The 22,169-nt window shown below is 43.0% G+C and overlaps 1 protein-coding gene across 2 annotated transcripts in view; it reads right to left on the reverse strand.

The window, feature by feature from the left end:
* The window catches only part of LOC140577226 (zinc finger and BTB domain-containing protein 46-like), a 79,769-nt gene that overhangs the window by 48,665 nt on the left and 8,935 nt on the right, over positions 1-22,169 (reverse strand). For both annotated transcript variants that reach the window (XM_072697092.1, XM_072697091.1), the window contains exons 2-3: positions 2,347-2,568; positions 1,239-2,034 (exon numbers count right to left, since the gene is read on the reverse strand). In XM_072697092.1, coding sequence (XP_072553193.1) covers positions 1,239-2,034; positions 2,347-2,532 — 982 coding nt within the window. In that variant the 5' untranslated portion in view covers positions 2,533-2,568. The remainder of the gene's footprint in view (positions 1-1,238; positions 2,035-2,346; positions 2,569-22,169) is intronic.

Below are 22,169 nucleotides of genomic sequence, written 5' to 3' on the forward strand. Positions count from 1 at the left end.
TTTTGTTTTTAGGTTGATGAGGCTGTCTCTTGTCCCATGTGTGTGTCTGATATTAATGAGGAGATGAGTTTTCAACCCCAAACTCCCCACCTCAATCTATAAGAAGCTGTAATTGTCCAATATTTCATAAAAAAGGATTTGCATTGTCTCTGCAGCTGAACTAATTCTCCAAAAAGGTTGGAATTATAGAAGATGGAATTAAGCCACAGAATACAGACTCCATATGACCAACTGCCACAGCGATCAAGAAGAACCTGTGTCAATAATTAAGACTGTAAGCACCATTAACAGCATATTGATTCTCATCTATCAAGTATTGTTGACAACATTTAGAATTTCAGCACAATCATAGCAAACCATAGAAACCCTGCACGCGATAGGAGCATTGCAAGCACCCAAATGTAAAAAGGAACATACAGCTATATACAAATGTTTGGGCAGTCTTGGTCTAATGTAATATATACATATATATATATACATATATATAAATCTTATCTGTCCAACTCACATATCTGTGGTGCAACCACAAATGCACACTTTTATAGCTGCTGTTGCAAGAATGGACAACCTTTACATAACGCTAATCAAAATGCCAGTCAACCTAACACAGTTCTTGTCAAAACACATGCATTGAAAGTACATCATACATTTTATTTAGGAGGTGTGTGAACACACTGTTAAGAGTCACTGATGCTCCTTGAAGAGATCCGCTGCCAACATTTTCCACATTTGTACTGGCATTATAACAGAAAGCATGTTGCCATGTGAAAAAAAAGTTAAAAAGTATTAAACCTACTTGTATAAGTTGTATGATGTATGATGGGTGGTTTAGTTCCACCAGCAGCTCAACTGACTAAACTATGTACTATGTACTCACTGTAAATACTTGGCTTCCTTAAGGACATGTTTGGAAATGATCAAGCTAATTTACTGTTTATTTGTTCATTTCTATGTATTCTAATGGTAGTCATTTGAAATACATGATCGCTTACTGCCCAGATAAATAGCTTAGCATCATTTGCTCAGATGTATAAGACTTTTGGAGTATATTTTAATAAAGCCAAGCTACTTGGCGCCAATGACAAGCAGAGACAGAACTCTTCAGATCCAAACAATCATTCCGACTGCTCCAAAGCAATCTTCCTTCAAAGCATCAACGAGACAGTAAGCTTGTCAACAACCACTTCTAATGTAGCCTGTTCCATCTCCTCTACAAAGCTGACTGCTGATGGTCTTACCTGGTATGTCCTGGTTGTAGTTGTTCCAGTTGGCTGAGGACAGCATGGAAGGCAGCGGCGACCCTCCCCGGCTGTCTCCCTCGTTCTGTTGCGTGATGTGTCTGACCGTGTCCTTGTTCTTCCGATTCTTTCTGCGGCCCGAGCCAGGCGCCTGCCAGCCTCCGTCTCCCCCTCCGTTCCCTTGCTCTCCAGGCGTTCCCTGTGCCCCTCTGCCCCCCCCAGTCCCATCCCGTACGTTGGAGGGTGACACCTGCTCCTCTTTGACCTGCACAGAGCGGTAGTCGGCAGCCCAGAGTGGCTGCGAGCAGGCGTCCTCCTGGCTCTCGTGGCTTTTAGGCTCCTGGTCCTCTTTGCCATAGGTGCTGCCACCTTCGCCGTGACAACTAGCAATGGCTGAGTCCCCTGACGAATTCGCTGGACTGGTGCGGCGGTTCAACCACGGCGAGGAGCTGCGGGCCGAGATCATGGAGGCCAGGGCCTCTGAGGCTCCTCCTCCTGCTCCTCCTGGCCCCATTCCGGCCCCCACCGAGCCCACCATGCCCATCTCCATGTCAGCCAGCTCGTCAGCCAGTTCGGAGCGGATGCTGATGTCCAGTGCTGCCTTGATGAAGCCATGGCACGCCTGCACAATGTCAGTCATCTGCAGGTAGCTGGCTGCAGACATCACCTCAATGACGTTCTTGCTGGTGAGCGCCAGGTGGGCCGAGTACATGAAGTCTAGGATGGTCTTGAAGCCCTGCGCTGTCACAATGTCCAGGTGTGTGATAGTGGCCTGCTGCTCCGTGCCCTTTTTTACCTGGAATGGCCGACATGGCAGAAACATAGCATCATTATATATATATATATATAATGTATATATCCAATGTCGTAATTCTTATGCTAATATGCTATTATGCTAATATAGTAGCATAGTATTGCTAATATATGAATTATGATTATTAGTATTATGAATTATGATGCAGCTACCATCCAGTTGTTGTTTTATGTTTATGTACCATCTATAATCGACTCAAATCTGACGAACAGAGTTGAAAAGTGCTGTAGAAGTTCTGCCAATACCCATGATAGGCTTCAGGAAAGCGCACTGTGATGTAATTTATTGCAATACCTGGCAGTAGAGTGTCTTGAAGTAGCGGCTGCTGCCCAGCAGCACGTTCTTGTGCGCCTTGAAGATTTTGCCCTCCACGATGACGCACACGTCGCACAGGATGCCGTGCTGCCGCTGCTCGTTCAGCTCGCGCAGGAGCTGCCGGTAGTGCGACGTGATCTCCATGTCTTCCTTCCGGTTATTCATTGGATTTACTGGATGGCTGCGTCTTCTGGACAGAGTCTGTGATGGAGACATGCACACACCCTGGTTAGCACAGAATCTCTTACACACACATGCACTGGTTAAAACAGCAGACATATATGAGGAGAAGCGCATCACTCTAACCAAGACTCCAAAGTACCATTAGAGGAACTGGCTTTTTATTTATTGCTTGAGAGAGCAACGGTAGGAGAGTTCTGGTGTGCTTCAGTTTCCAACATGCACTTCTTTCATTTCATATCTTTCGAAGGTTTGGAATCAATATCTTCAATAATACACAACCAGTTTGGTTCCAGGGAAATGTATGAAATGATTCGGCAGGGGTTAAACAACTAGCACTAAGCTGCAAGTACAAGAGGTTAAAAGTTCAGGTCCAGAAAGAGCAAATCTACCCCAGGATTTTCTTCCAACTGCATGTGCAGCTATGCTGCAGCTGAGCTGCTCAGGCAGTTAGAGCAAAACTCTGGGGTGGATATTTACTAATTTACTAATATTTACAACTACTGTCCATAGCAGGGCAGTAGTAGTAGGCAAGAGGGTCTGGAGTTCATCACAGGTTGTTAATTTTCCAGCTGTAACAGACCTACTAAACCTGGCAATGAGTTGAATCAGGTGTGTGCTTGAGCAGGAATGCTATAGCCCACCCATTGGTCAATAGACTACAGCTGCTGTTCTCAAATACCGGATAATGCAGTTTATTATATCTATAACATTTACATATTGTTAGTCTTATTACTGTAAGATTACTGTATTATTATCCAAATCTTTAAACAAGTAGCGTGATTAGACGTCATAATAACATCAGGTCCAGTTTTCTTTTATATTATATATCAAGCAAATCATTTCCATACAAAGGCATAATGCTATGTATAGAGGCCTATTCATTCAGACACACAGCTCTGTGTGTCTGTAAACTCAACCACATCACCCCCCCTCAAAAAAAAGGTCCATCATTTGTGTCAAGACCAGCTCAGACATGAAATGTCAGGGGGAATACAGAGCTGAGGCGAGCGACATGCTTTGGCCAGTGTTGGACGCTCGAGGCGGGCGGTCTGCTGGGCAGCAGCCATGGTCTTCTCTGCTCAAAATGAATCAGCTGTTCGGCAGCCCCATTTTCCACTTGATCACTCCACTAACTGACAAAATGCTAATTAAATCCAACCGTTTAACAACAGGAAAGGGGGGAATGTGTGAAGAGCAGAGGCAGTGATTGCAGTAAAGTGCTTAATACCGGCTCGGGGTAATTTTATTCTGCGGCTAATAAACCAAAACAAAAGCGTTATTAGTTGAACAATGAACACCTGAACTATGTCTATTCTAGTCTAAAACAGAGAGAGAGAGAGAGATAGAGAAAGACAGAGAGAGAGAGAGGGGGGCCATTCAAGGTAAAAGAGGGGCAGTATGTCTTATGGGTGCCTTAAGGTTGGTCAGACACTCAAATACATGTACACAGAGATCACACACATACACACAGTTCAGGTGATTAAAACAAACGTGACACAAATACACATGTGCACAAAAATCAACTGAACACACACACACACACACACTAAGCAAAAAAGTTCCCTGCCTCTCCAAACTGCACTAGTGTGAAACATTAGAAGTCAATCAGCAGGTCCGGTATACTAGAAGCTGTGTACTTTGGCGTGGTGTGTGTTTGGAGTGTTTAGGCTGTCAGCTTGTGTTGGGCTGAGCTCAGTGCGACAGCTCCTCTTCTCCACACTGACAGCAGCGCTTGCTGCAGGCCGGCACACTTCAGGTCACGTTTAGTCGAGTTCCTCAGAACCTGACGGTTTGTACGATCAAATCAATCCCCCACGTCTCCAGTGTCCGCTCAAACAAACACACCTTACTTTGAAGGACGGTGAGAAGAAGAAAGCGAGAGCGACAAGTGATAGTTTTTTTTGTTCTCTTTTGAGGGTTTTTGGGTTTTTTTTGGTGGCCACAACAACAGTGGTAGTAACACAGGTTTGATTGCAGGGTGTTTTTTGTTCCCATCAGTCAAAAAGTGACCTTTGACTAAAAAGGCCAAACCTTTTGAGAAATGTGTTTTTCATCTTTCTCACATATCTTTCAGGTGAAAGTAGATATCTGTGGTTGGAAGTTTACATACACTAATCATGGACATGGATGTTGTGGCAATATTTGAATATTGCTTGGAACTGTTCCTCACAGACTGGACAGATTAGGTGTACAACATACATGATTGTGGTGCACAGGTTTTCATTTAATTTTGGGGGGTTTCTGAAATAAACGCATGTAGGTTCCAGAATATGCATACAGTTAATATTTGGTTAAATGTAGAGCTGGGCGATATGGTAAAAATACTATATTATCTATATTATAATATTTATCACAATACATGTAAATCACAGACTAAAAACATCAGTACCCATACTGAATGGAGTAATTTGAATGCAACATCTGCTGCACTTCATCTAATGAAACCAGTCTAATCACACTGTTTGTAATGAAACCAGTTTATTAAGCACTAACAGGATCCTCCATATGCTTAGAAAAACATTTTGTTATTACGATATCAACATTTACCACAATATGATAAAATATCGTCATATTGCCCAGCTCTGGTTAAATGTGTCTTAGAAAGTTACACCTTGACCAGACACTAGGTTGCCACTGGTAGCCATTAAGCTTCTGGCAGAATTCTGGTTCTGGTTCTACTTTGTTGGTTCATGGCTCACTGTTCTGGTGGAACACCCTCATTGTGTCCATGTTTCAACCATCCATCATCTAGCTGAATTTTAAGGTAGTTCCCCTTCTTCATTGCTCCAAACACATTTTCCCCATTTACTTTTATTTTTAACAACTGATACGGTGCTTGTGGGGTTGAATGCCACACCTTTAACCCCCACCCCCCACCCCCCACCCAATACTTCTTGTTACTGTGGCTAAACAACTCCTAATCCACCCAGAAGGCTTTTTGTCAACTTTGGAGAGGGGGTTCTTTTTTGGATGGCAGCCTCTCAGTCCATGAAGATGTATTACTTGCTTGACTGTAGACAGTGACACTGGGGTTTCAGCAGCTTCCATTACACTGCCTAAATAATTCTTAGATTGACCATCCCACCCAATTTCTCCTCAGCTGAAGGTGTAGTTAGGGTCTTTTGTAAAGTGACTACACTTCCCTATTATTTACTTAAATTACTTATATACAGCAGTTTGAACTGATGATTTCGGAATATGGAGTTGTTAAAAACAGTTCAGATAAACCACTGAAAGCCCAATATTACCATGACATTCATGCACATGATGCGAGCATGTAAACGTCTGATCACAACTGTATCAGCCACTTCAAACTATGATGATAATGAACGGTGCATGATATGTCTTGAGAGCCAGAACAATTCTTCGGTACTATTAATTATAATTACAATTACAAAATGCTCACGTTTGCCTTTGTCTAACCGATGAATATGCGTTTAACTGGCTGATATCGCTACAAACAAACAACAGTACACATTAGCCATACAAATCAAGACATCCAAAACAAATAGAGCAAATTGTTGGACATGTGTAGTGAAACAGTACGCTAAACACGGAGTGAGACACAATGCAGTCAGCCTAATCAGATTTTCTGCTTCAGCAAGACTGGAGGGATCTGAAGGTTAGTGGAGCAAAAAATGGTAAAAAAAAAGAGGAGGGAATAAAAGGAAGGAGTCTATAATGGACTGATGAGCCACACAACCTCCGTGAACCCCTTTGGAGTGCTCCTCTGAAAGCCTGCTCGGAAAATGTGCCGTCCTGTCCCAGTCACGCTTCCCTTGCTTTCATTCACTACAGCAGGGCTGTTGGTTTCCCAACATTTAAAGCTTGCTGACTCTACAATCAAACACAGTCAAGAGTTTGCAGTCACTCATTAGACTGCTTAATGTTTGGCAGTTTTAGTTGATGCTCATATCTAGAGCAACTGAATCTTGATACACAGCTGGAAGAACATAGTATTTAGAGTCTTGCATAAACCTATATATTGGTCTAGTGCGGGGAATCAAATCCTAGTCTGGGCAGTGTTGTTACCCTCCAAATGAGTTGATGGACAGCGGAACTTGGTCAAACATCCTGACAGCAGAAAAAAGATACTGCAAAATAGCAGGTTTTCCATTATTCAATTACAGATTACTCAGCTACTCAAGTGTGTGACGGATTAGCCAAGTTTCCATTTTGCCTCATTTAGCAGCCATTGTAGCTTTATTAGCCTTATGAGCTTGATTGCGAATTTAAAAAACAACAATGCTTCGGCTCTTCGGGTACATTTGGAATTATAGTCTAGGAGGGTAGGTAATGAGACGTGCTCAATGATGCAGGGTTAGGCTCAGTGTCATTGCCGTGAATGAGTTTAGAGGCTAAGCGACGAGGGGAAGTGAGGACATAGTGGAGGACAGTGGCTGCCCGGCCTGCCTAACACCACTCTGGGGCTGGAGTGTTAAAGAGTGCCATCGCTGCTTTAAGTTTCTGTCACCCTCATCCACTCAAATCTAAAGTGACTGGCCTCCTCAAGCAATAGGCCCCATACACACAGAAACATAAACACACACACTTTAAAAAGATGGAGAATTTTTTCCCCGTTCAAGTTTGTTGCTAATGGCAGTGGCAATCCGACAAGCACAATTTCCCCCTTACCCCAAACTTAGCTGATCAGTGCAGACATGTTTGATGCCTAAAGTCGGCTTCTTCATTTCTGCACTGAAGACAACAAACTAATGTAGCTAAAATGTAGGGGAACTGACCCCTCACCAAATCTCCATCAGTAATCTCTAATAAACTTCCTTTTAAGGTTATAAGGTGTCCAACTGTACAACATGCCGCTGTCTATTAAAATAGAGCAGTGCTAGCAGCGACCTTAAAGCCTAAAGTTTATCCATAGGCTATTTTTGACCAGTAAGCCATATTAGCCAGGGCCAACCTAAAAGAAAAACAAACTTCAGACACCAAACATGTCTTGGTTCATTTGGGGTAAGAGGGAATCGCTTTAACCTAGGAGTTTGAGAGTTGGGCAACAAGATGGAAGGCGTTAGGGAGAAAGAAAAAGCCACAAAGGAGATAATGCGCGTGTACGTCAGACCACGTGGCCAGTCATTGTAAAGCCACTACACTGAGCATCAGTGTTACTGTCCTGAGGGTTAGCTCCCCAACACATACATGGAGGGAGAGGGAGATGAAAACTTTACTAACAGGACTAGATAACCAATAAGACTTTCAGTGTCCGCCCCTATCCATGTCTCTGTCCCTGTTTCCGTCTTCTGGCTAGAGTCCAGCTGGTGCAGGTGAGCCCGTCACACCACGGAAAGTGTGACCAGAGCGGATCTAAAAGGCTTTGAAAGCCTTAAGCCCTCCGCTCAGCCTCCCCCACCTCCCCTGTTCCTCTCCGGGGGCAGGCAGGGTGAGTCCGGGAGGAAAATCCACCCTCAGGGTCAGGAGGGTGAGGGAGATGAGACTTGGAAGCCGCTGTGTATGGGTGTATACCGGTACGCACACTGCTTCAAGAAATGGATCTCTAAGTCAGGACCAAGTTCCTCTTTACAACCGTGACAACTCAAAGAACCATTCGGATGCTTAAATGGTTCTTTGCCTGGTTATAACGTTTTTTAGAAAAGGGTCAGAGAGGCGGTTTTAGTACTCTTCAGAACTCATTTTGTAAGAATGGACTGTGGAATGTGCTTTGGATAAGTGTGGTCTTATTAGGCTTTTAAGTAGGCTGTAGGCTTTTAAATTAGGTGAAGCGTCATACACATGCTCTGCGTAAAATTACGTATCTGTTTCTGGAACTGAACTGAAATTTACACAGTTTCTAGGCCCACTTAAAAAAATAAAGGGTCAGGCCATGGCCTGGGTGCCCCCCAGAGTTCTTCAGTCCATGTGTGTATATACAGTGAGCATACCGCAAGGTGCCAGTCTTAGCGTGCTTAATTGAGCTGCCCGCAAACACTTGCGAAGTTGCAGCACAGTTGAGGCCCTGACCTCGGCTTGCTCTCAAAAACTCAGCGACGAGGCCAAGTCATCAATGATCTTTAAGAGCCTCGGGCCGTGTCCTCATCTTCCAATCCTCCCTCGCTCATACGCTCCACACAAAGGCCCTCGTCCCCACCCTCCTCCACGCTCGCCGACTCAGCTCAAAGGGCTTTGTGCAGACTTCACCCCGTCTCCCCCTCTGGAAAGCTGTCTGACCAAACTCTTTCGCTGTTCAGACGCGCCAGGGCTATGAGAGAAAAAATGAGAGAGAAAAAAAAAAACTTTCTGCAATACCGCCGCCTGCCAAGGACACTCCATTTCGTCGGCAAACTCCAAACCTTTCCCTTTCTTCTGCATGATCACGGAATCAAAGGCAATAAGACATCACCTTGACTTTCTATTTTCCCTCGCCTTCCTTTTAAATACACTTTTTTTCCCTTTCATTTTCTCGCAGTCTCTCTGGTCTTCTCTCGCCGAGAGTGGGAAAACGCTAAAGCCAGACGGAAAGCAATTAACTTGTTAACCCCCTAAAACCATACCTCATGGAGGCCCTTTTTTCCAGTAGGGACCCTATTTGACACTGCGGTATCTGGCCCCTGTCTCGTGCGCTCCCTCTCTTTTCTTTTTTCTTCCCTCTGTCCTAGTGTGTTTCTGGGCTATTCGCTGCCTCAGAGCCCCTGAAGCCAGCCGCGTCTCCAGTGGAGGCTCCCTTTCTGACAACCCGGGGCTTAGCCTAAATTCTCTCGCTATTAAAAGCTGTGAAATGCAAATAATGAAACATCTCATTACCACTGTAGGAAAATGAAGAGAGCGAATATGTGTGTGTGAGTGTGTGTGTGTTGGGGGGGCTGGTGAGGACTAGGAAGAAGAAGGGGAGAGGGGTGCTCTAGAAGATAACCTGACATAGTGTCTTCTGTTACACAAAAGTTCACTGTACAGACTTGGATTAGCCAGTAAAAGAGGAGTGGCTTTCCACCAGCACTGTAAACTTGTTGTGTACATTCTGCAATAGGATTCTCTTTATTTATTATCATGACTTAACTGGAGATCAGATCAGCTTTTAGGAGGCATTTGTGTAGACGTCTAGGTAATTCCGAAGGGTTTGCAAACTTTTCCTCACAACTGTATATATTTCAAAGGAGATTTTAATATAGATTAAATGGTATAAAGGGAAACCGTCTCTACTTCCTATACTAATCCCTGTACACAGAGTGTATTGTTTCAATAGATTAAGCAGCTGACTCTAGTGCAGGAAGTCAAAGAGTGAGGGTAGATTTGTACAGATATGGGATATAGGCCATCGTCTGCGGTGGCTTGGGCGTCACACATCTTCTACTGCAAGTAATAAAGGTAGAGGAAATACATTACAATGTGTGTTTGAAAGCAGGGGTGGGCAACGGGGGCTAGAGTCCAGCACAGTTTGCAGACCTACTAATCCTGATACTTAACAGGTAAGTTGAATCAGGTGTGCTTGATCAGGAAAACTAAACTCATAGACTACACACCGATCAGACATACCATTATACACACCTGCTTAATATCGTGTAGGCCCCCCTCGTGTTGCCAAAACAGCTCTGACTCACTGAATCACAGACTTCTCAAGACCTCTGAAAGTGGCCTGGTGGTCTCCTGTACTAAGATGTCAGCAGCAGATTCTGTTATGGATTGCATCACTGAGCTCTGGGTACCCATGACACTGTCACTGGTTCACCGGTTGTCCTTTCTTGGACCACTTTTGGTAGGTACTGACTACTACGTACCAGGAACACCTCTCAAGACTTGCCATTGTCATCGTGGTTCAGATTCTTGCAGCCTAAAATGCTGTAAAAAATAATGCTTGAATCAGCCCACTGGATTTTTTTTGTGAGTGAGAAGAGCCTGTCTGGTCTACTTCCTGGTGCATTGGTTGATCTTCTGTTTAGATGTACATTATTTTACATACACAATTTTCCAAGTGCTTATTTAGAAATGTCCTTGAATTCTCTTCTTGTAGTGCGCCGAAGTGTCATCTCTCTTTAGTTGAGATTGTGCTGAATCTGGGGACGTGTAATACTTGTTATGGTCAAAATGAGAACACGATCAAGTAGAACACACAAGTAGTGGTATGAACAAGCGGAAAGGCCTTAATGTAGGTCTGATGGGGTTAATTTGGCGGCATTGGCGGTTTTGGTGGCCTTCTATGTGTTTGCCCTCACTGCTACGCTGTGCGCTGAGTACTGTGTGAAAGTGAATAGAGAGGAGTTGGAGAGCGTGAGTTAAGTAGCTCAATCTGGGAAGCGTGAGGAAATTCTCCTGAGAGACGGGGGAGAGGTTGATGATTTTGGATCGTCAGGCCGCGCTACTGAGTAGGAGTCAAATTCCAACACGATCTCCACCTCTTCCTCCTCCTCTTCTCTTTCTTTCTCCCTCCCACTCCTTTTTTTCCCTGCGAGTTTATACACACACACACAGACACGCACATGCACACACACACACACACATTCACAGTCATCGTTTCGAGAGCACCAAATGGTGCGGCAATGACTCCCTACAGCTCGGCTGCCGCTACTCACGAATCAACGAATCATCTTTAACACCTTCCTGGAGCTCGCGCCCCAAGAGGTGTCACAACAAACCGACGTTCTGGCGGTGAACAGAGGCACAGCGTTCCTGCAAGCACACACACACACAATACACACAATATACACACACACACCCCACTCTGAGAAGACATTACCACGGCAGGAAGGTTCGCTGCCACCAGCTACAGCCCACCAACAACTAAACTGGTAACGCTCTGCCTTTTCCATATCACACCAGTATGAGTTTCCACTACTGCAGGGTTTAGCATGGACTGGAATTATCATGAGGTCACCAAAGAGTAGTGAAATTTTTTTTTTTCTTAGGAAAGGTTCTTTTTTTGAAACTCATAACAGCATAAGCCTTTAAAGGAATACTCATCACACAACCCATTCTTTGTATTATGCATCTGTAGCATACGGCTGACTAACGTGTTATATGTTTCCTACTGGTTTCTACTGTGTCTTTTGAGTCAATTTTTACTAAGTACTAGGGCCAAGAGACTAGCGATTCTATAATAATTAAATATTGTGATTTTTTTTAAATCAAATTTTAGCAGTAACAGTATCTGCGTTCCAACGCTTAGCCTGCTGCCCAGAAAGGCTGCATTTCTCGGTCTCTAAGTCATAAAAGGCTCTTCCAGAGTGAAGAGCCCTTCATATACAGCCAAGAAATGCAGCCTATGGGACAATTAGAAGGACATACAACACGGCGGGACATAAAAAAGGCAGGACCTCTCTGGTGATGTCACTACGCAGCCTGGTGAGACTGTTCCATTTGACCAACAGGCTACGAAGAAGGAGTTTTCATAGGACTCCCTATGAAAGGACCCCCCCCATCCACCTCAGCTGCAGCTTAGAATTTGGAATGCACTTAGTGTTTCTCAACCCTGGTCCTGGATACCATGCCCTGCACATTTTAGTCTCCAGGACGAGAGTTGAAAATCCCTGATATAAAACACCATCATATGCACAAAATCTGTATATAAAACTGGTATAAAAACAGTTCTAGAACTGATCTAGGATCAGATCTAGCGGTCGGGGTTTGATCACAGCACAACGCAAAATATAATATCGCAATACTTTGAAATATCAGTATTTTCTTACACCCCTACTAAATACAGGCAAATACAGCAACATAGCTGCCCTTGATAAGCAGGCAGATTGGGTTGAATAGTGCTGGAGTAGTACCCCCTCTGCATGCGAAGGTGAAAGCAGAACTGAGCAATAGAGCATAACAGGCAAACTACTGGATGATGTAGCAGGACCTAACTTTTGGGAAACTCATTTTTAGTTTGTCTACCCAGCTGCACTCTACCAACCCATCACCTCCGTACATCCTCCACAGAACATTCTTCAAAGTGATGTTTATCATACTTTTACATCTCCTGATTAAACGCACACACACACACACACACATACACGCTCGTATACACACGCACGCCAACATGTCCTGGCATGAAGCGTCTGTCAGTAAACTAATTGTAATAATCAGGAACACAGGCTCCTGTCAATGAGTCAGAGAGAGAGGGGGAGAGAATGTAAGAGAGAGAGAGAGGGAGAGAGAGAGAGGGAGAGATGCATGGGTGGACAGAATGGAGGGGGTGTCTGTAGCGTGACTGCTGTCACCTCTACGCTGACATCTCTCTCATCCACTGTGGATAACCTCAGACTAGCTAGGAAAGAGAGAGAGAGAGAGCGAGAGAGATGTAGAGACTGAGAGAAGGAAAGAAAGAAACCCAGGGTATGTGTGTGTGTGTTTGGATGTCATGAGCCTCACGATCAGCAATGAAAATCTGAAGAGGAGGAATAAAACACTTCATGAGTAAACAGAGGCCACACAGTTGCTCCTTTTCTCTCTCCCCCTCTCTCTCTCTCTCTCTCTCTCACTTTTTAATACTTTCTTCACATACTGAAGTCTATACCAAGACTGCCCTACCGCCTTGGAGCCCTAATCTAACACACCTGATCCTGTTCAGCCTTCGGCGGCATCTGAATATTACAGTCAGCTGTGTTTGAATGCTGCAGGGTGGTTAATCTACAGGAATGAGCTTGGGCATGGCTGATCTGTAGATTACCCAGATATGCACAAGCATCCAACATTCAAATAGGCCAACAGCATCTCAGTAACCTCAGCAGGAAATTCGAAATGCACGCATAAAAAGTGGTGCTATGGATTTTTGTGTTGATTTAAAGCGCATTAACAGTGTGCTTCAGTTTCACGCCAATTAAACGCATTATTCACATCAACAACCGCTGTCTCAGCATCACTGTTAAAATTATATATTTTTTTATTGAATGTATTTCATATATTTTACCTATTTAATTATATATTATTCCTGTGCAATGGTTAAATGACAGGACCATTTTCAGCAGTTTTATGTCCTGGACATCCAATAAAACCATATTCCGGCAGACTAGACAACAAGTCCTGTGGACTGATGAGGTTAAAATGAAACTTTATGGCCGCAGTGAGCAAAAAGGTGTTTGCAGATAAAAGGGAGCAGAATTTAACGAAAAGAACACCTTTCCAACTGTTAAGCAACAGAGGGGACTGATTCTAAATCATACACCCCTCTCTGAACATAAGCTGTTTACTGTTGTCTCTACCCGAACGCTAGCTGCTCCCTATTCCTGCACTGTACATTAGGTTTAGGAGATGCTGGTACAATACCAGACTGGTGTATCTCAGCATGCACTCTTAAACTCCCTGTTTTCCTGATTCCTTTTAGTTGTTAGTGTAGTAATTTAGTTTGGACCTTAATCACCCAGCACATATTTATATTTGTACATTTTGGTCTTCGTTGTATTTACTGTCTTTGTACTTATTGTCTCTGCAGCCTGTCTCGTGTTTTGTCTATAGCCCTTCTACTATTGTATGTCCTACCTATTCTGCACCGGAGACTTTGCCTAACAGTGTTTCATTGTACTGTATAAGCCTGTATTAGTATACCGACAGTAAAGCTGAACTGAATTGAACTGAATCTTGCTTTGTGTTGCAGCCAGAGAATAGACAAACCTTTACTGGGAGAGGGAAGAATGTGTTCAATAAAATACCAGCAAAGTCTGGTAACAAAGATCACACCAACTGTAAAAAAAAAAAAAGCTGAAAATGGAAGGAGGATGGCTTCAACAGCAGGATCATGATCTGAAACACACCTCCAAATCCACTTGACTACCTCAAGAGGTGCAAGCTGAAGGTTATTCCATGGCCCTCGCAGTCCCCCAACCTAAATATCACAGACAATCTCTAAACAGAACTCTCAACGGAACCTGTCCAAGAATCTCACTAGAAGCCTTTGGTAAGGAAGAATGGATGAAAATCCCCCAAATAAGGATTGAAAGACTTTTGGTTGGTTTTAAACAGCATTCCCAAGCTAAAGAGGAGGGTTACTAATGCTGTGTTTCATTTATACCTAAGTTTACCGCGCTCCAGGTAAACAAATGCTGATAACTGTACCCTATTTCAAAGAATTCCACAAAATACGTTGCTAAAGACTGTAAAAATCTAACCTAAATATGTCCCACTTTTTACGTCCCAGGTTAGCATTAGAAGCATTGTCCCAGGTTGGTACTGTTAGCAATATACCAGTTGATAATGATACAGTGTGCTGTATTTTGTGCACCCAAACATCATGAAAACACATCCACAGATAAAGGTTGGACAGTGCTGTGTGTATGACTGATTTAATGAGACACAAATAGATGGAGGTACTAATAAAGGGTATACTACTAAAGCTTTTATTACTGTTTAGGTACACTGCTGCCATCTTGGATTTTAAACTCAGGGTTGGTGAGGCTCTGCTGACTGTCCCAAGCAAAAAAGATTTGTGGGGGGCGTTCAAGGTGAAATTTCCAACATCCCAGTTCAAACGAAACACAGCAGCAGTAGTACTGACCATGCAGGGTGCTCAAAGACATTGTCTGGAAGACAAAGTGCTTCCAGACATTTTCTGTTTTTTTGTTATTTCTGGATTTGTAAAAAATGCTTAAAATAATAAAGGCTTCACTTTTAACTTCATGCCTTTTGGAAACCAGGTCACTTAGCAAGTCACTGTAACAAAAATGTACACCAGGGTGCCCTGGTCAACTCATGCATGTCACTTATGCATGGATTTTTTTAGAGAATGCAAGTGAACACCAGTGTCACCACTGTTCCAAAATCAGTGTACAGCTAAAGGCTTAATTAGCACCACTCAGCTATAAGGCTTATCCAATTATGATCACTGCATAATGGAAATCCGATTGGTCGTACAGTTATAGAGCATCCTATTTTGCAAGGGCTTGCCAAGTTGAACACCCAACATGAACATCAATGTTTGTTCCTGGTTTAAGATCTGTTGAGCAGAAATGCTGGTTCGTATATCTAAGAAATTTGACACTACAAATTTTGCATTACATTACAATATGTTGCATCATTACTCTCTTCTGCTCCTTTTGCACACCCTACATTAAGCAGATTCTGACAGAGCGGACAAGTCTGACTTGAGACAAGGAGAAAAAAAAAAGGGAGAGAGAGAGAGAGAGTGAGAGATTAACTGCGCTAAAAATGATAACCACAGTGATCGATGACCACTGAAAGCATCTGTTTTTGCTTCTGTCCATCATTAAGCACATTTACGCGCTGGTATTATGGATGTACTCATAAAACATTACATATTAACTTCTGCCCTATTGATATTTGATATGAACATGTAATGAATTATTGACCACGTCCGAGTCACCCGTTCGGTCCTATTTAATTCAAATATACCATAATACTGGCCAGTGTTTTAACGCAGTCTTGTGTTGCCATAGTTACCATGATTGATAGCATGAGTGTGGCTGCGAGACGCCCCTACCACCAGACACCTCTCTATTGAGCAATCCCAATCTTTCTTCTTTTCTTTTTTTTCTCTCTCTCTCTCTCTGTCTTCCGCTCATTTTGCTCTCGGAGTGAATCTGTCAATAACGGACAGTGAAGTTGGGTCTGGGTCTAGCATAGAAATGCTAAACACGAAGCCACACCAAAACAGAGCAAAACAAGCAAAATGAGAAAAGGGGGATAGTGTCTTCAACACGCCCACCTCAGACGCCTAATTTTAAAGAAAGTCACACATTCCCACACTGTGAAGTGGCAGCATCGAGTGTCCAGCCAACACTTTCACTGATGAGCTCCTTAAGTGGAAATGAGAGAGAGAGAGAGTGACAGAGCGAGAGAGATAGAGATAGAGAAATAATCAGAAAGTCATAAAGAGAAATAAAGTGAAAGTGAGTGAGAGAGAGAGTGAAACAGTAAGGTAAAGGCGGGGGGGGGGGGTAAAGTGACTGACAGAGTCAGAGAGAAACAGACTGAGAGGCACCTCTTTTCTGAGAACGCCAATGTGTGGAGGAACTTCAACCACAGAAAGAGGATGTGACTGTCGCTGGGTTTCACGAGCCCCCTCCTGCGCTATTCCGGCCTTCAGTTAATATCTTACCCCACACACCCCACACACATGACTCGCTAACCTACCTGATTTTCTGTGAATAGCTCTGCCCAGTATCACTCGATCTTTTCCTAATATGTCAGTGTAATATCTGCGTTTCCTTCCACCAGAGCTTACTGACCACTGTTTTTTTTTGGCTGTGGGAGTTGCTAAGAATTTATTGAATGTGTTATTCAGTTCATTGGAAATTAATGACTTGTTTTCATTTTCCTTTTTTTTTTTCTTTTTGAGAGCCCAGTCAGGTTGGGTTTGGATGTCTTACACATCTGACAAAGCTTATTTTGACAGTTCTGTTCTGTTTCTCTTAAACTGTACACACAGATTTCAAGGAAATGCATGAGGAAACGATCTGAGATGAATGATCTGAAGCACCCAGTGAATGCCATACACAAGTTTTTACTCTCCATGCATATAGACAACCCACTACAGGTCAACGTTGTTGAGAGATACAAATACCAGTGCAACATTAGAACATACAGTATGTTGGCCAGCATTAACTGTGAGGGAAATTTCGAAATGGTGGAACGATGGCCTGCTCACCAACACCAGGAGTGTTCCACCCAACAGGAGCAGCGTGCAAAGTCTAAAGTCGGAGAGGGAATGCTGCTCTTTTTTTGTCTGAGTAGAAATGAGAAAAGGAGCTAGGAGGCCACAAGGGGAGCCTGTCCCACTTTCAGCACCCCCTTGGTAGGATGGCGGAGCAAGGGCTTGGGGGCGGAGGGGATGGAGAGGTGGATCTGACAACCCGAAGGAACGGCATTACAGTCCATAGGCCACCGATGATCGGCAGTGTCAGCTTTCTGGCAACAACACGGGCCAAATTCAGTTCAATCAAGCGAATGCTCAGAGTAGTCCGCCTTAATTGAAGTGTTTACTATGATTTTTTTTTTTGGTAAATGCAGAATAATTGTACAGCTTAGACAAACAACTTTCATTTCAGGCAACTTTTCTATTTTTTTTTCTGTCAACACAATGAATTTGATCAGGTCCTGAGCTCCTTGTTCCCCGACCACACACACTCTGCAAATGCAACTCTTCATTGTGATGAATATTTCATGTCCTGATGGCACTTTTAAGATAGAACTAATTAATGAAAACAAGTTGATCTGGCATACGTTAAATCAGCTCAATTAGAAGCACACAGGCAAACTCCACATGCTAATAGCTGCAGCGGCAGAGTAATTGTACTATGTTGAGGGGGAAGAGCTGAATGTTAAACAGGCCTTGTTAACAGCACTTTAGCACTCGCCGATGAACTCCCCTCTGGATTTCAAACCCTTGATAATGGGCTAATGCAGATCCGAACATCATACAAGGCATTTAGAAAAACAAAAGGCTTGCACCGTCCATTATGCTAACCATGGTTAACGCCACCTCACAGTTTGTGGGGTTGATGGTGGAGAAAAAATGCCAGAGTATGACGGCCTAAAGCTAGTTTTACATTTTCTTTTATGACAGTTAGCCTTTAAGTTAGCGTCCTTCCTTGAGTTGAGGGTGTAATTCAATTCTCTAGACTTATAACACCACCAAAGTGGGTTAAGTAGTGCCTTTTGGGGGGGGGGGGGGGGGGGTAATGAGAACATAGGTATTATTCAGTTCATAAGAGTTTATTCTATCTTCCTTTCTTTTCTGAGAGTTGTCAGCATCCAATCAGGTTCGGCCTCATGTCTTGATGTCACTGGGAAAGGGGAAGTTGGCCCATGAGGATAACTGAGGGATGTGCTGTGCTAGTGAAGCTGCATATCGTTGCTGTCAAATCACACCAGTAATTCCATTTGTTTTTTGGGGTTTTTTTGTTATTTCTTTACGTCTGTTCTTTGTAGTGTCTGCATATTTCATGCCAAATGAACCATAACAGTAGAAATGCTCTATAATCACTTGGGACAACATCTTGTTACATTAACACACATTAAAGTTAAAAAAGGTTTGCTCCTTCTTTCGTAAAGTTCCAGTTTTGTTACAACAGGTTTCGTTGTCAACCTTGAGGCCTCAGATGTGGGGAGATTTTCCAAATATAACCAGGTGGTCTGAACGTCTTGCCTGACAACCAACCAGCCAATCACAACACGGCTGCAAGATAGCACAGAGGAGATAATTGCCAATATGTAAGGCTGACCTCAAAGGCTCTCAGATGACACTGTTGCCAGGGGGTGTGTCCACATTGTTGTGAAGGGGTGTGGTCACATCTAGGCAATCAAAGAAACACTCCTGACCTGAACAGATAAATGAACACCGCTCAGGGGTATTGACTGTGACACTAATTGTGTTTTTTTTCACCTATTGATTAAATCGTGTATGCTGGTTATCTTAAAACTCAAAAAATCTTTCAAATTTATTATAAAATAGATGAAAAACAGAAGAAAGATTGGGAAAACATGCAGAAGGGAAAACAGGGAGACGGCAATGAAAAATGGCATTCTCCCGAGAGAATCAAGAGGATTTAAGTGTGACTACACAATCACACAGAATAAAAAGAAAACCCTGACCCTCATGACTACAAAGCGTTTCTTCAGCCTCTGAAATTCATAGGGAGAAAAAAATAGTGGATTACGTGGTATTGTGGGGTAAAATGTGTTAGCATCATGAGTGTCTCCACCCACCCTTTATGGTCAGTTCTTGGCAAGCGCGTCCGGATGAAAAGTATAGAGACAGACTAAACCGTCCACTAAAAAATAAATAGTGTGCCAGTGAGAGTGTGAGAGAGTGAGAAAGGGAGAAAGAGAGAGCGAGTCAGTGAGAGGGAGAGAGAGAAATGGAAAAACGTCCTATAGCCTAACACTCTACCTGGAAGCTTTGATATGGAAATATCATTCGTTCCCAAATGTGAATGCTAGTGCGGTGTCCACTCTTTTTTGGGCCTGCTAACCTCCTTTGAAAGGAAGAGAGGGAGAGAGAGGTCAACAGTGGGCTGGACTGGCTTCTAGATGAGAGCAATGTTTGAGGCACAGGCTGTATGCATTATTGACTCTAAACAAACAGAAGAGTCACTCAGATATTTCTATTTTATTCATAACTCCAAAATCCAAAATCCAATTAAAACAAGTTACACTGATTAAAAAGTTTAATGTGGTTATTCAAAAGGTATTGCTGACTGTTCGTAGTTATTGTTCTAATAGGAATAACTGTACCAAATCAGTTCCGTATATATGAATGTTTATGTAAATCATGTAACATATCATTTTAGTGTATTTTTAAATCAATTTAGTATTAATGTTCTTGAGAAACTTTAGAAGCTCAAAGTGCTGGATGGAGTGCACTCACTATAAACCACTAATCACCATGTGTGCGAGGGTTGTGGAGGATGGAGACATGCGGGCCTATGGGTTAAACTGGCAAAGGTTTAGCATGCCTACCCATGTATAAACATCCTGTGTTCAAGACCACGTGTGGTCAAAAAGTCATCCAGCGCAAAAAAGGGGTCAGGCGTATATGTGGCTGTTTGAGTGAACGTGTGTGTGTGTGTGTGTGCATAGTTGTTGGGTATGATATTATAAAAAAAAGACCACATAAATGATTCTTAGCTTGAATGTGTGGTTTGAGGAAAAACATTTGCTTTATACAAAGGTTCTTTACAGTTAAAAAAAAAGACTCTTACTACTTTATGCTGAATCCCATTTATAAAAATAAGGTTCTTAGAAAGAACCACCCATTAAGGGGTTCTTTAAAGATCCAGGTCAAGTGTTTTTGGTATATGGGACTGTTCCAAAGAACCCTGTTTGGCACCTTTATTTTTAAGACTGCACTAAAAAAAATCATGGGCTGAGAAGCAAGGCAGTAAGAATCGCTAAAGCAATTTAAGCCCCGCCAAGTCAATCCTCATCTCAAATCTCAATCCAACTCAGAGTCAGAGAGAGAGGGAGAACGAGCAGGCGAGAGAGAGAGATTAATAAAAAGTAGACATGCATAGTGCGCAGAACAAGAAAGAAAGAAAGAGAAGGAGAGAGAGGGAGGAAAAAAAAACCCTCTCGGAGACCACATCCTCTTTTTCAGCCTGTTAGCATGAGCTAAGGGCACAGGCCCCCGCCCTTGGTCCACTATCTCATTTCCAGCAGCTTTTTTCACTCCTGTTCTCCCCAGGGGCTTCCACAGAGCCCCCACTGAAATATTCAGGAGGCACCTGAGGACACAAGTCTAGGTCTATGTGCGGCAGGGCGGGGGAAAGCAGTTTTAACCCACACACAGAGCGACTAATCTGAGAGTGTGTGTGTGTGTGTGTGTGTGAGTGTGTGTGGGGGGGGTGTTTAAGGAGCACAGCTGTCACTCTTGAGGGAATTACAAGCACCTGTATGCACCCCTGTTAACAAGGTCCATTTTAATGATTTTTTTTTCTCTTAGTTACACAAAAACAATGACAAGTAGGAAGTTAAAAAAGTACCACTTAACTCTGAATACCGAAGTGTAATGTCACCTCCGATTCCCCACTGAAAAGTTGCAGCTGTCAGGATCGCTTGGTAAAACACAATTATTTATATATTTATCAATTAAAGTTTCCTTTGTTATTAATCGTCATGACGATAGATAAGGCATATTGTCCATTCTGTTGCTCACCCTTACATATTAATCTGTAGATTACTCAGTTACTACCATGATCAATAGTCAAGATTAATGTAACACAAAACTGGCCTATTGTGCTTGCATTCTTAATATGCCTAGACTCCACAAGATATAGCCAGCATTTACTTTTCCCACAATTTGTGCTACAGTAGCTCTTCTGTGGGATCAGACCAGATGGGCTAATCTTCGCACCCCACACGCATCAACTGTTCACCAGTTGTCCTTCCTTCAACCACTTTTGCTAGGTTCTGACCACTGCAGAACAGGAACACCTCACAAGACCTGCTGTTTCAGAGATGCTCTGACTTCAGTTGTCTAGCAATCACAATTTGGCCATTGCCAAAGTGTCTCATATTCTTACATTTGCCCGTTTTTCCTGCTTCCAATACGCCGGCACCGCGACCTGCCTTCACTTGATGCCTAATATGTATATAGCTCCACCAGTTTGGGAAATAGTGAAATATGTAAAATGTGCATGCAGTCAGACATAGACTACAGTTATTATCACTGATGAAAACTACTACAAAAAGAAGAAAAAAAGAATTACTGGAGCAAGATGAATATTAGCATTAGCAATAATATTATTATAATTGTAATTATAAACACAGAGAGCATGTACATCCCACTTGCGCTTCTCAACAGTTCAGCAGTAAAAGAAATTTGTGCAGGCGTTACAACTTTGGCCAGAGACGAGGCAAACTGAAAGAGATGAAGGCGCTAGTTGTCGACAGAGGTGTAATTAATTAAATACCTAATAATTAATTCTGTTGTTCAAAGCACACAAGACATACATCCACCCCTGTATACATACATCAGAATAAGGTAAAGAGCATATCTGCATTCATTCGTGGCATTTAGCTGACGCTCTTATCCAGAGCGTCTTACAAGGTAACTCGCATATCAAACACTGGCAAATGTTTTTCTGACCACAGCTAATATCAGCACAATACAACTGAAATATATACACAGGCATATCAGAATATTATGACCACCCCCGGTTTGGAATGAACTCGGCTTGGGAGGTCACAGATACCCGTGACAGGGTTTGCTGCACGTATAATTAAGCGAGCACACC

Source organism: Salminus brasiliensis, chromosome 14 (genome assembly GCF_030463535.1).
Source record: "Salminus brasiliensis chromosome 14, fSalBra1.hap2, whole genome shotgun sequence".
Taxonomy (NCBI): Eukaryota; Metazoa; Chordata; class Actinopteri; order Characiformes; family Bryconidae; genus Salminus; species Salminus brasiliensis.